The sequence below is a fragment of the Schistocerca nitens genome, chromosome 3, assembly GCF_023898315.1.
Source record: "Schistocerca nitens isolate TAMUIC-IGC-003100 chromosome 3, iqSchNite1.1, whole genome shotgun sequence".
In the NCBI taxonomy this organism is placed as follows: domain Eukaryota; kingdom Metazoa; phylum Arthropoda; class Insecta; order Orthoptera; family Acrididae; genus Schistocerca; species Schistocerca nitens.
The window spans coordinates 830,435,980-830,451,274 of NC_064616.1; the positions used below are offsets into that span (position 1 = coordinate 830,435,980).

Consider the following 15,295-nt stretch of genomic DNA (forward strand, 5'->3'; position numbering starts at 1 on the left):
ATCATTAGAAGCTAACTTCGAGTTAAAATCTTTGGTTAGTGTTTTTATACGTCATCATTACATTTTCTGACACTTTGCAGCAAATCATATGAAAAGACGCGTTTTGGAAAGATCTTTAATGCGATGAATGTTAACTTTGCGGTTGCTTAATATTTTGGTGTTTTCAGTTCTAAACTTAAGGTGTTTTTTGTGGTTTACCTCCAAAGCTCGAAGTTCACGAGTTTGCATGACGATACTGTGATGTTTTGGTGATGTGACAGGTCTTGTGCTGTGATTGGGTGGCATGAGTAATCCATGCAACTGCCATATTAATTCACAAGTTTGAGAAGCAAACAGTTCGTATTTATTGTGTATTATGAAAATATGCATTTATGTGAAATAGCGCACTAAAGATCACTGCAAAATACGTCATTTTTAACACGGTTTGTTGTGCTAAAGTACACAAAATGTGACACTGTAGCGCCACTCACTGTACCGGTACCAAAAGTGATTCGTTTCGAAAAATGTCATCACGTTTATGACTGGCTAAACATGACGCTACCCTTTTTTACTCACTTCACTTAATAGGCTAAGCAGGACTTAATATAAAGAAATTACCTCTTATCAATTATGAATGCACTTTTTCTTGCCTAAATTCATTTGTTTATAGACGAAGTCCTGATAATTTAGATTATGTAATACATTCTTGCGAAATTTACTTTAACATATATTTCTGGGCAGCTCTACCTCAGAGCCTCTAATTACGAGCTGCGCCTTGTTAAGTCAGAGACAGGTAGGACCAGAAATAAGGAGGAACATATAGCTCTAAAAATAAATGAAACCCTGGTAACAAATGCATGTTGCGTTGCAAACCATTTAAACAACTATTTTGTCTCTGTTACTGATAAATGGGGTAGTCAGGTTCAGTGAATAATGCAATGGAATATCTGAGACCACTGCACACAAACAACCACAGTAAAATGGAATTGACACTTACTTCACCCAAAGAAATAGAATCCATGATAAAGTCCTTGAATTCAAAGCATTCTAGTGGTTATGATAACATATCAACAAAGTTAATAAAAGACTGTTCATGTGAGCTTAGTCATATCTTAAATTATTTGTGTAGAAAATCACTTATCACTGGAACATTCCCGGACTGGCTTAAATATGCTGAAGTTATGCCTCTCCACAAGAAACGGGACAAAGAAATGCTGTCAAATTACTGACTGACCTCACTTTCGCCAGCTTTTTAAAAAAATCTTTGAAAAGGTTATGTTCAAGTGTCTATTTAAGCACCTTAGTCAAAATAACATACTGTCAAAGTCACAGTTTGGGTCTCTTAATGATTCTGATATTGAGAAGGCTATTTACACTTACAGTGAAAATGTCCTTAATTCATTAGACAACAAATTAGAGGTAACTGGTATATTCTGTGACCTGTCAAAGGCTTTTGACTGTGTGAATCACAGCATTCTTTTAAGTAAATTTAAATATTATGGCATCACTGGTAGTGCTGCAAAGTGGTTTCAGTCATATATTACTAATAGAAAACAAAGGGTGTCATTACGTATCACTTCAGCAGTAGGCAATCAGATATCATCTGACTGGGAAGAAATTACATGTGGTGTTCCCCTGATTCCATACTAGGTCCACTACTTTTTCTTGTATATATTAATGACGTATCATCTGTTACATTAACAGATGACAAGATTGTCTTATTTGTAGATGATACAAACATTGCAATAAATAGTAAATCAAATATAAATTTAGAAAGGGCAGCTAATCAAATTTTTACTGACATTAATAAGTGTTTCATAGCCAATTCACTGTCATTAAACTTTGAAATAGATCCACTATATGCAGCTCATAACTTCCAAGAGATTTTCTTCTATTGTGTGTATAAAAAAGTTGCCATGGAAATAGGAGAAGTTGAGAGTGTAAAATTCTTGGGATTACAACTTGATAATAAATTCAGCTGGGAGCAACATACTAACGAACGGCTCAAGTGCCTCAACAAGTCTGTGTTTACAATGCGAATGATGTCAGACATAGGAGATATAAATATAAAAAAACTTGCATATTTTGCTTATTTTCACTCCATTGTGTCATATGGTATCATATTTTGGGGTAACTCCACAAACCGAGAAAACATTTTTAGAGTACAGAAACGTATAATGAGAGTGATGTGTAGTGTAAATCCAAGAACATCATGTCGAAACCTATTCAAAGAATTGGGCATACTAACCACAGCTCCTCAGTATATTTATTCCTTAATGAAGTTTGTTGTAAATAATACATCTCTTTTTCCAACTAACAGCTAAGTACACAGTATCAATACTAGGAATAAGAACAATATACATAAAGATTTAAAATCACTTACTCTCGCCCAGAAAGAAGTCCAGTATTCAGGAACACATATTTTCAATAAGTTACCAGCAACCATTAAGAGTTTAGTTTCAGACAAGGCACAATTTAAACATAATTTAAAAGAATTTTTGGTGGCCAACTCCTTCCATTCCATCCATGAATTTCTCAACAAGTGCAGTAGACCATTTTAATGAAAATTTATTATACTTTAATTTTTGACAATACTTGGTTGTAACAGCCAAGTAACTACGTAGTGTGTGAATGATGGATGTATGGAAAGCAGATGTAAGTCTTAAGTCTGTAAATAGTGGAAGTTTAATTTTAAATCTTGAACATGATGTGGCTGTTCTGAACTGAGGATAATAGAAATAAATAATTTACTTCGATTTTTGACAATACTTGGTTGTAATAGCCAAGTAACTAGCTACTGTGTGAATGATCGATTTAATGAAAGCAGAAGTAAGTATTAAACCCTTAAATATTAGAAGTTTAATTTTAATTCTTGTACATAAGTTTACTGTTTATTGACTGAGCATCATTAAAATTAATGAAACTCAAGTTTTTTTAATTGAGAGGTGTATACCATCATGTAACTAAACTGTATCGTCAGCATTCAATTGCAAAGTACATGTGTATTAATGATTAATGTTTCGTTGCAGGAGCAGAAAATGGGTAGTTAATAGCAGACGAGAAGGCCTTATGAAAAAAGACCCAGTTTACCTGTATAATAATATTAGGTTTTGTTCGCTACATTTCGAACAAAACTAATTCATGAACGCAGACAATAATAATCTCGTGTGGAATGCAGTGCCCACATTGTTTGACATCCCAAATAAGCCACCTCAACTGACGATGAAGAGGAAAGTGCCATAAAGATTCGACAATCCATCTAAAGCTGTAAAACAGTCATATGACACAGAAGCAGCCAGTTCAGCTCTCCATGTATCAGTTCCAGATTCGTGTGAATCGTCAACACAGACCTGCTTTGACGATGAAGTGGTTAGATTAATTGCAGTTATTAGTGTCTTACAAAATCGTAATGTTTGGTATGTATTTCATTCACTTCTGTTGTTAGTCACGTAATTTTCGTTACTGCCTTCGTGTGATGACCTTGGTCACTGACAGATAGTTTGAAAATTATTCAAATATTTGGTTTTCGTGAAATGTGATGTAATCAGCTCATTATAATGTTTTCATTATGTTTCACCCATTATTTGGCAGTTGCTTGTCCCACTTAGAATAATATAAAGATGAAGGTCGTACTTGTGGTAACAGGCGACAATGACAAACACAGTAGGCCTACAGAACGATAAATGAGCTGTCGATCGCTTTTGCATGTAGAGGTACATGTCTGTGCTTCTTACGTGTTTTTTTTTGTTGTTTTTCTTTATTGTGATTTTTATCACCTTACACAAGGCGGGCTGTCAGCAGCTGAGCACGCTGCTCTTCAGCCCTGAGATTGACAATAAGTAATAAATAGAGGGGACACAGAGAATACAATCAAAATGGCGGGCAAAACAATGTAGACACCAAAAAACAAAAAAACACGGAGCTGTTCACGCCTGACGAGAAAACATCACTGACACTAGTTGACACGGCGCACAAAACAGGGATGATGGCGATGGTACACGTGAACAGTGGCGGCGTTTCGGCGAACAAACACTAAACACAAATGAAGGCACACACACGAGACACTAATGGCGATGACCTCCGGCGCGCGAATGTTCACTGTGCATGTGCGAGTCCGGGGACCTGCCAAGAGAGGAGGAGGAGGAAGGGGAGTGGGAGAGCGAGAGGGGAGAGCAGAGATGCCTCGGGCAGGGGAGAGAGGGGGAGGGAGGAAGGGGGAGGGGAAGCCCAGGGGAAGAGGGGTGGAGGGAGGGGACAGGGGAAAAGGAAAGAGAAGGGAAGGGAAGAGAGGGGAGGGAGGGTGCCTAAAGGAAAGGACACCAGAAGTGGGGGAGTGCAGGGTCAAAGTTGATAGGAGGGGTAGATGGAGGGTAGGAGGACATCATCAGGGAGGGGGAGCTGGTGGAAGCCACCTCGGGAGAGGGTAAGGAGGGTGGAGAGATGGAGACCGGGTGGGACGTGGGAATACAGGCGTGGCAGCGGGCGGGGGCGGGAGAGGATCGGGGAGACGAGCGGGTGAGGAGGATCAAGTTTACCTGAGGTGTACAGGATCCGTATCCTTTCAAGGAAAAGGAGGAGGTGGGGGAAGGGGATGAGATCGTAACGGATCCGTGTGGGGGAGGGGAGACGGATGCGATAGGCGAGGCGGAGAGCATGGCGTTCAAGGATTTGGAGGGATTTATAAAAGGTAGGGGGGGCGGAGATCCAAGCCGGATGGGCATAACAAAGGATAGGGCGGATGAGGGATTTATAGGTGTGTAGGATGGTGGAGGGGTCCAGACCCCACGTACGGCCGGAGAGGGGCTTGAGGAGACTGAGTCGGGATCGTGCCTTGGCTTGGATTGTCCCGAGGTGGGGAGTCCAGGAGAGGCGACGGTCGAGGTTGACGCCAAGGTACTTAAGGGTGGGAGTGAGGGCGATAGGACGGCCATAGATGGTGAGATAGAAATCAAGGAGGCGGAAGGAAGGGGTGGTTTTGCCTACAATGATCGCCTGGGTTTTGGAGGGATTGACCTTGAGCAACCACTGGTTGCACCAAGCGGTGAACCGGTCAAGATGGGATTGGAGAAGGTGTTGGGAGCGCTGCAGGGTGAGGGCAAGGGCAAGGAAGGCGGTGTCATCGGCAAACTGGAGAAGGTGGACGGGGGGTGACGGCGGCGGCATATCCGCCGTGTACAAAAGGTACAGAAGGGGGGAGAGGACGGAGCCTTGGGGCACACCGACGGAGGGGAAAAAGGTATAGGAATCTGTGTTCTGGATGGTGACATAGGAAGGACGGCGGGAGAGAAAGGAGCTGATCAGACGGACGTAGTTAATGGGAAGGGCGAAGGTTTGGAGCTTGAAGAGGAGACTGGCATGCCATACACGGTCATAGGCACGTTCGAGGTCCAGGGAGAGGAAGATTGCGGAGCGACAGGAATTAAGCTGTTCGGAAAGGAGATGAGTGAGGTGAAGGAGAAGGTCATCGGAAGAGAAGGACGGCCGAAAGCCACACTGGGTAACGGGAAGGAGGCGGTGCTGGCGGAGATGCTGGTGGATGCGTCGGGTGAGGATAGATTCCAGGACCTTGCTGAAGACCGAGGTAAGGCTGATGGGACGGTAGGAGGAGACGGCGGATGGCAGTTTGACGGGTTTAAGGAACATGAGGATATGGGAGGTTTTCCACAGGTCAGGGTAGTAACCTGTGGACAGGACTACATTGTAGAGCCTGGCCAGGGTGGAGAGGAAAGAGACAGGAGCTTCACGAAGGTGACGGTAGGTGACACGATCGTGACCAGGAGCAGTGTTGCGTTTTGTGCGGAGTGTAGTAATGAGATCCTTTGTAGTGATAGGGGCATTGAGTTCCGTGTGTGCAGTGTTGTCCAAGTACTGAAAACCAGGAGCGAGGGGAGGGACAGAGGTATCAGTTCGATCGCGGATATCCGGGAAGAGGGAGTAATCGAACCGGGGATCATCGGGGATGGAAAATACATCTGAGAGGTAGGAGGCAAAGTGATTGGCCTTGCTAAGGGTGTCAGGGAAAGGGTGATCATCATGGAGAAGAGGATAGTAGGGGGAGGGTTTAGTTCCGGTAAGGCGACGGAAGGCTGACCAGAACTTGGACGAGTTGATAGGTAGGGTAGCAGTTAAACGGGTGCATTTCTGTCGCCAGTCCCGGCGTTTCTTAGCCGCGAGCAAATTACGAATGTGTCGCTGGAGTTGCCGGTGGCGTCGTAGTGTGTCTGGGTCACGCGTGCGGAGGAAGGCACGGTAGAGACGGCGGGATTCACGGAGGAGGAGGACGGCCTGTGGGGGTAAGGTAGGACGGTGGGGGTGGATGGCGACAGTAGGGACGTGGGCCTCCACGGCCTCAGACAAGGTCTGCTGGAGAAAGGAGGCGGCATGGATGACATCATCGGGGTGGTGGTAGGTGAAAGGGTGGCTATCAACCCAGGTGGAGAGGGTATCCCGGTAGGCATTCCAGTGAGCACGGGAATAATCATGGACGTACTTAGGGGGAGGGTCATGACGGGGGTCGGGGCGGGAGCGACGACCGTCTGAAATGGTGAGGAGGACAGGGAGATGGTCGCTACCAATAGGCTCCAGGACATCCACCGTTATGCGGCCAAGGAGGTTGGGGGAGGAGAGGATAACATCGGGAGTGGAGTCGGATTCAGGACGGGTGTGCTGGGGGATGGGAATGAGGTCGCCTTGAAGGGAGGAGAGGAACCGATGCCACCGCCGTAACTGGGCAGCGGAACGACTATGGATGTTGAGGTCAGCGGCGATCACGTAGGAGGAGAAGGTACGGTCGATGTGGGAGAGGAAGTTGAAGGGAATAGGGGCGTTGGGGCGGACATAGATGGTGGCGCAGGTAACGGTAAGGCCGGGGAAGAAGAGACTAAGGATCAGGTGTTCGGTGGGGTCGGGAAGGAGAGGTTGGAGCCGAACGGGGATCTGGCGGTGGTGCCCAATGGCAACTCCGCCACGCGCAATCGGGAGGGGATTATCGGAGCGGTGGAGGAGGTAGGGCGAAGTGTGGATGGTGTGGTGGGGTTGCAGGAAGGTTTCATTGAGGAGGAAGGCATCCACGCGGTGGGTGGCAAGGGTGTGCAGGAAGAGGTTCTTGTTGGCTGGAAGGGAGCGGATGTTGTTGAAAAGGATACGGTGCTGCCGTGCCATGACAGGGATTTAAACGAGGCTGTCAAGACGGGAGAAGGTGAAATGGGCCTGGTTGTTGGAGTAGATGGCGTACATTTTGAGTTGGAAAACGGAACAAGCGGCGAGGGAGATCTGTTGGAGGGTGTGCGGGCACTGAAAAGGATGAACATTCTGAAGGACAATGGTGAGGAACCTGATGATGTCCTCAGCGGTAGGGGGTTGGCGAAGGGAGTTGTCAGGAGGGGTGGGGGCGTCCAGAGGGCGGACAGGAACGGTGAGTTCAGGAGTGGTAGGAGGGGGCCGGGCCTTACACTTCTGGGAGTATGTAGGATGAGGGAGGTTACAGGTATTACAGGAGGGGGGCGACTGGAGATTGGGGCACTGCCGTAAAAAGTGGGCTTGCCTACAGTGCGGGCAGGTGGGGGCCTCGCGGCACTCAGATGTTGGGTGCGCATTATACCACAAGCACCTTTGGCAGCAGAGGGAATGAGGAGGGGAACGGGAGGGGTCAACCTTATAATGCTGGTTAAAAAGGAGGGCACCCTCCTTCAGGAGACAGTCTATGGAGGGGGCGTGCTCAGAAAAAACCCGCATAAGGCGGATGGGGCCAGCAGCGTTGTGGATGTGGCGAACCGCACGCACCTCCAGATGGGGATGGGCCTGAAGCTCCGCCAACACCTCCTCCTCCGTGATCACCGGACTGAGCCGAGTGATCATGGCGGTGAGGGTCGGTGGGCGACGTGGGGGTTGGGGTTGGCGGGAGGTAGGTGGGGAAGGAGCAGGGGTGAGGGAGGCATGAGGGCCAAAGCGGGTGACAGGGATGCGGGAAAGGAGGTCTGTGTGGAGGGTAGGGCTGGGGGAGGAGATGAGTACCGAATCATGGCGAGGAGTGAGGAGGGAGATGGGGGCACCAGGACAATTCTGGCGAAGGAAGAGGGTGAGGTTCCGGGCTTCAAGGAGGGAGGGATCAGGACGGGAGAGGAGGTAACGGTAGGAGGAGGGGGTAGAGGAGGAGGAGGATGGGGCAGGGACAGGCGGGGAGACATCCATGGCATCAGGGGTGGGGGAAGGGGGACGTGGCGGAGCCTTTTTGGGAGCAGAGGAGGCAAGGGTGCCACTGGGGCGCTTGACGGCGCTGGAGGAGGTTTGGGGGATGGGAACAACTGGAATGTGGCGGGGAGTGGCAGGTCCCGGGGCTGGAGTCGGCACCGGAGATGGTGAGCGCGATGGCGAAGGCGATGGTGAAGACAATGACGATGAAGGTGAAGGGGAGAGTGGAGCGTGGGCCGTAGCCCGCCGGGCGACCACCCTGTCGGGGGCCGCAGAAACGGAAGGAGCAGGGGGAGGAAGCGGAGGGATGGAATCAGAGGAGGTGCGGGAGGGAGGAGCTGACAAATAGGGAGGGAGATGAGAGAGTGAGGAGTGGGGGGATGGACTGAGGGGGAAGTGAAGCGGCACACCACGAGATAGTGGTGGCAGCAGCGGAGGGGGAGGTGTATATAATGGCAGTGGTGGTGGCTGTAGAAGAGGTGGTGGGGGTTGACATTATGATAAGGCGGAAAAAAACACAGTACTAGATAAAGGAGCAAATGAGAGACGGGCAGGGCGACGAGAGAGATAGAGGACAATGACGAAGGAGACCCGGGGCCGAAGCCCCACTCTGCTGCCGCTGGGGGGGGGGGCGACCCGGCTGGCTGGCTGGAGGGGACGCCTCTGCTGCTGCTGCTGCTGCTGCTGCTGGCGGCAGATGGTGGGGGCAGCGAGGACCACCGCTGGCTGCGACCGCTGGTGGCAAGGACTGCTGCTGGCCGCTGGATGCTGGCTGCTGGCTGGGGCCGGCGCAGGCGAGGACCGCTGCGTGCTGCTGGCGGAGACCGCTGCTGACGGAGACCGCTGCTGACGGAGACCGCTGCTGGCTGCTGGCGAGGACCGCTGCTGGCGAGGACCGCTGCGGGCTGCTGGCGAGGACCGCTGCTGGCTGCTGGCGAGGACCGCCGCTGGCGAGGACCACCGCTGGCTGCTGGCTGCTGGCTGGACTGCTGCACGCCGACGGGCTGGCTGGCTGGCTGGCTGGCTGGCTGGCTGTCTGGAACCTGCAACACCTAGCACTTCGATTGGTTCCAGAACAGCACAAATCGAAGGGCAGTATTCAACCGAATGACCGCCGGAGATGCTTCTTACGTGTGAATCTGTGTGTTTATATTCGTTTGATATCAACGAGGTAAGCTGCAGTTCTATCCAACGTCACAAGTGTTTCTTCACGAATGTGTTGTAGTTTGCCACTCGATTCATGGTTTTTGTCCATACTTGCGCTTATTTTAGAATCATTTTTAGACACATATACGCCTTCTGTTAGTTCACAAATCCTTGGAGGCAAGAAAATAACTCAAATATTTCATAAATTTCGTGGGAAATGGATGCAAAACAAACGTTATGCATACGACACGTCTGATGTTCACCTTACTCGCCACTTCGAGCGCTAGTGTCGCTCCATCTGTCAAACGCTAACAACTTTTACAGCAGTGAGTGTCGCGACTGTTATGTTAGCCTGTGTGTTAAGGCCCGTCCACACGCAACGATCTGTCTGTGCAAATGTCTGCGCACATCACATCTGTGCAGACAGATAGTTGCGTGTGGACAGAAGATTTGCACCAACCTTAGGTGTGTGCAAACCTGGAAGTTGGAGTTGGAGGTTTGAGCGAAACCTCTCAAATCTGTGGGTTCAAACCACATCTGCGCATACAAGTTGGAGCGTGTGGACAGGAGATCGCCGCAAATCTGGCGTGAAACAGCTGTTTGCTCAGTCTAGTGTTTGTATTTGTGCGCACAGGGCATTAAAATGGCTGGGTTGACAGAAGCGTCTGATCCCACGTGTCGGCTTTGACCCGTGACGTAAGGGTGTTGTCGTGTGTGACGTCATGACGGTGCGGAGTTTGGCTTGAGTGTGGCTGTCTCCAGTTCTGTTTTATCTTACTTTATTTACTTTTCTGATCTGTTTGTTCTATCTCGTGAGATTTTTTTAAAATTTAAAGACACATTACTTATTTTAATTATCTGTTTCCTCCAATTTCTGTTTTAGTTTGTTATACACTCCTGGAAATTGAAATAAGAACACCGTGAATTCATTGTCCCAGGAAGGGGAAACTTTATTGACACATTCCTGGGGTCAGATACATCACATGATCACACTGACAGAACCACAGGCACATAGACACAGGCAACAGAGCATGCACAATGTCGGCACTAGTACAGTGTATATCCACCTTTCGCAGCAATGCAGGCTGCTATTCTCCCATGGAGACGATCGTAGAGATGCTGGATGTAGTCCTGTGGAACGGCTTGCCATGCCATTTCCACCTGGCGCCTCAGTTGGACCAGCGTTCGTGCTGGACGTGCAGACCGCGTGAGACGACGCTTCATCCAGTCCCAAACATGCTCAATGGGGGACAGATCCGGAGATCTTGCTGGCCAGGGTAGTTGACTTACACCTTCTAGAGCACGTTGGGTGGCACGGGATACATGCGGACATGCATTGTCCTGTTGGAACAGCAAGTTCCCTTGCCGGTCTAGGAATGGTAGAATGATGGGTTCGATGACGGTTTGGATGTACCGTGCACTATTCAGTGTCCCCTCGACGATCACCAGTGGTGTACGGCCAGTGTAGGAGATCGCTCCCCACACCATGATGCCGGGTGTTGGCCCTGTGTGCCTCGGTCGTATGCAGTCCTGATTGTGGCGCTCACCTGCACGGTGCCAAACACGCATACGACCATCATTGGCACCAAGGCAGAAGCGACTCTCATCGCTGAAGACGACACGTCTCCATTCGTCCCTCCATTCACGCCTGTCGCGACACCACTGGAGGCGGGCTGCATGATGTTGGGGCGTGAGCGGAAGACGGCCCAACGGTGTGCGGGACCGTAGCCCAGCTTCATGGAGACGGTTGCGAATGGTCCTCGCCGATACCCTAGGAGCAACAGTGTCCCTAATTTGCTGGGAAGTGGCGGTGCGGTCCCCTACGGCACTGCGTAGGATCCTACGGTCTTGGCGTGCATCCGTGTGTCGCTGCGGTCCGGTCCCAGGTCGACGGGCACGTGCACCTTCCGCCGACCACTGGCGACAACATTGATGTACTGTGGAGACCTCACGCCCCACGTGTTGAGCAATTCGGCGGTACGTCCACCCGGCCTCCCGCATGCCCACTATACGCCCTCGCTCAAAGTCCGTCAACTGCACATACGGTTCACGTCCACGCTGTCGCGGCATGCTACCAGTGTTAAAGACTGCGATGGAGCTCCGCATGCCACGGCAAACTGGCTGACACTGACGGCGGCGGTGCACAAATGCTGCGCAGCTAGCGCCATTCGACGGCCAACACCGCGGTTCCTGGTGTGTCCGCTGTGCCGTGCGTGTGATCATTGCTTGTACAGCCCTCTCGCAGTGTCCGGAGCAAGTATGGTGGGTCTGACACACCGGTGTCAATGTGTTCTTTTTTCCATTTCCAGGAGTGTATTTATCTTTCTGATCAGTTCGTTCTATCCCGTGAGATTTTTTTTTAAAAAGACAAAAAACACTAATCAGCTACTGAAGCATTTTTATCTTCTATGGGTTGCAGGGGTTACGACCCCTGGGAGGTGGGTGGGTATTCATGCATGGCTGTCTTCACTTACACGTTGTAGCTACGCAAGGCGTCTAAATTTGTTTATATTTAGTTTGCCCCCCACCGAAAACACCCCATTTCCCGCGCTTGTCCCGTTAGTGTCATTAGGCTTCTTGTGGAAAGTGTGTGTGTTTGTTTATGTTTCCGCCATATTTGTGACGTCATGGGTCAAAGCAGACCGGCGGGATCGGACGCTTCCGTATTTCCAAATGGCTGATACTCTTTAGTGTTCTCGAGAGTTTGTAAGTGAATTCATTGAAATATATAGAAACCACCCATATTTGTGGGAGATTAAAAGTAAAGAATATAGTGACCGAGACAAAAAGACAGCAGCATACAACGTTCTAATTGAAAAATTGCGGGCAGTTGACGCCTCGGCAAACAGAGAAACAGTAATATATATTTTTAAAAAATTCGTTGCGAACTGTTTACCGAAAAGAGTTATCCAAAGTTCAGAAATCTAGAAGATCTGTTGTAGGAGTAGATCAAGTATACCAGCCAACGTTATGGTATTTTGATCTGCTTGGCTAGCCGTTCGTGAGGAGAAAGTGTCCTTCTCATATAAGTTTTTTTTCTCATAATATGAGGGGTTACAAGCTTTAAGAGATAATGATAAGTTCGACATCCATCCGCAAATAATTTCGCCAGTCGTTAGGTTCGCCCAGCAACTCTCGCAGTAAATTTACGTGAGAAAACTGCTTTAGCAGCCAGCCATTGTCTACACCATTTTGACCGCTTTATCTGTTTCCTGCGGTTGGTCTGAATGTTTTTTCCAACACAAGTTGCGAACACAGACCACAACAGAACTTTTCCCATTTCTATATTTCAAAATAACTGAATTAAATTTTTGACGTTTACGGGGAGCGTAGTCGCTTGCCACTGATATTTCATTTCTACACCGACAGATAGCGGGCGAGTAGTAGATTTGGGTTTGTGTCGTGTGAACACACCACATTTGCAGCGATCTTTTGCATGTACAGACATCTGCGCCGATGTCTGCGCAGACAGATCGTTGCGTGTGGACCGGGCTTTAGACTGTGATGGGTCTGTAGCCAGTCGCCAGAGGGGTTAGACCAGCCGTATGTATCTTACTGTGATGATCTTTGCAGATGTTTAACGGAAGTGGCAAACAGCGGTAATTTGGATTTGGACTAGGAGTATTCTTGAGTTGCTATAATGTCAGCTGGGATGTCTGCTCTTAAGAAAGAAGAAGTAAGCCTTTTTTTTTCTTGCGTGAAAGTAAGGTAGTCATGTTTTGTAGCGCATCAACTGAAATATGTGGAATTGTGGTTGTATTTCGTGGAAGCAATGTGTGTCAAATGATGTGGTGCTGCGTTTTGTCAGCAGTGTAGTTCAATAGAATTTTGCCTTAATAGCAAGGAAGTGTTATGCACTGAGCAACAAAAGGATGTGTGCTAACAGACAATGTCGTATAAGCCGTATGAGTCAGTTTGCGTAAATTCAGAGCGCAAGTTGTTCATGCGCACAGAAATAAGTATTAGTAACAACTTTTAGTAAGACTATATAAGTGAATGAATGCCGATAGAAATATTGGAGAAACGTGAATGTACCCTTTGCAAGTGAAATAGTTCACCGACTGTAAAAGTTTGTATTTCGAACTTACCACACCTGAGCGCCGTAAGTTGATTTGAGGAAATGATTAGATAATTTATCGAGTCTATTGATTTCTATATATCATTCATCTTTGTACCCCAAACGAAGTTTGCAATGCGGTCATATTATTGTTTATAAAGCAATGATTAGTTTATTGGTCACTGTACATTGCTGTATAATGAAACTTACTTTTTTTTTGTCAGTTCTCTTTGGTAACATTGGTTCCAAAGATGGTGAAATAACAACAGAGCTTTAGCCTTTAACTTTCTGTTTTAAATTTGTGTGGGTATTTGAGACATATAGTAGTTTAATTTCTTCAGAGATTGAAATTTTTGATTTTATACAGGCTGCATGGACTGGCACAGCTTGAAGGATACCTCATTTATTAGGACTGATCCAAGATTAAATGGTAGTTAGTAAAATAATTAATTTTCCACCTGTTTTGTGTAAGTAGATAGATGTTTTAAAATTTTGCTATTAAGCATTACTATTTTTGTACTGCCAATCAACAGTTTTTCATAAAGATTTTTTTTTGTAGCAAGCGGTGCATTAGTATCAGTTTTAGGTAGATGTTACTAACTTTGTGTTTTTCTATTCAGATACTGAAGATTATCTTATTCCAAGAGGTGGACAGAGTTGTTACAGAGACGTCGAAGGAGATTGGTGTAACATGTTCATCTGAGGTTGTGAATGTATTTGCCGAAATGGCTTGGAAGAAAGCTCGTTCAATTGCTGAAGATTTGGAATTGTTTGCAAAGTATGTGTCTACCCATAAATTAAAGAATGATTGTCTGTTTATGTGGATGCTTAGAAATGCACAGTTTATGTTCTTTATTGTTTGCAATGAAAGCACCTGAACTCTTCTTTCCAGACATGCCAAACGGAGTATGGTATCTTCAGATGATGTGAAGCTTGTTGTGCGGAGAAACCCTTCCTTGGTGAGTAAATATATAAAGCTTTGTTTGAAATGTGCAAGTTCCTCCAGAATATTAGGACATGGTGTGTATTTATTTATTTTTGTAATCCTGAGTGTTCGTTTTTCAGTTTTTTTTCTCCTTAGTCCACTTTTTATGTGATTAGCATGTTAATGAAAATACCTTTTGAGCTCTGTATTCTATTGATGAATGAAGTACCAGAAGAGACTGAGAGATCCATATGTTTGATCTCCACTTTTTCTAAATTTTCCAGTAGTGTGGGCTGTACGGGGAAGATTGATCTGTATGTAGCATGATAACCAATGTTTTGGGGTCTTCAGGAATCAGCCACCTAGCCGTGCGGTCTAAGGCGCTGCAGTCATGGGCTGTGTGGCTGGTCCCGGCGGAGGTTAGAGTCCTCCCTCGTGTGTGGGTGTGTGTGTTTGTCCTTAGGATAATTTAGGTTAAGTAGTGTGTAAGCTTAAGGACTGATGACCTTAGCAGTTAAGTCCCATAAGATTTCACACACATTTGAACATTTTTTGAATCAGCCACCTAACAAAGCAGGGAATTTGCTGTTCATGCCTGAATTTGATACCTCCTTGTGGATGCTGAGAAGGTGCCTGTCTTTTTGGGAGCTTTGGACAATGGCCTTTAAGCCAGGCACCCATAGCTCAGGCTGATTGGTGCACGTGGAGGGGGATCCTCGACCAGAGAAGGCAGTGTCTTGGTGGATATCTTGCAGAGTGAAAAGATAAAAATTAAAAGCTAGTGGCTGTGAGGCTCCGGCAGTGACTCAGTACAGAGGTGAATGTTTCAGCACAGATTATAGGGTTCAATAATGTTCACTCCTCAGCCATGCCACGAGAAGAAAGCAGGATCAAACTACAAAAATTTATTCATCAGTTTTCCATTTGCACCTGGACTGATGAAGGGTCCTTTCTATCTACCAAACATATGTTCTTTATAGACAGTACCGAAAATGTTT

General features: G+C 47.3%; 1 protein-coding gene across 3 annotated transcripts in view; it reads left to right on the forward strand.

Annotated features, from left to right (window-relative positions):
- Positions 1 to 12,819: 12,819 nt before the first annotated feature.
- LOC126249779 (centromere protein S-like) overlaps positions 12,820 to 15,295 on the forward strand; it is a 77,524-nt gene continuing 75,048 nt past the window's right edge. For 2 of the 3 annotated variants that reach the window (XR_007545660.1, XM_049951462.1), the window contains exons 1-3: positions 12,820 to 12,991; positions 13,993 to 14,150; positions 14,265 to 14,331. Coding sequence is in view for 2 of the 3 variants with exons in the window: in XM_049951462.1 (XP_049807419.1) it covers positions 12,956 to 12,991; positions 13,993 to 14,150; positions 14,265 to 14,331 (261 nt within the window). In the remaining variant the exon portion in view is untranslated. The remainder of the gene's footprint in view (positions 12,992 to 13,992; positions 14,151 to 14,264; positions 14,332 to 15,295) is intronic. The other variant, XM_049951463.1, reaches the window with a different exon arrangement.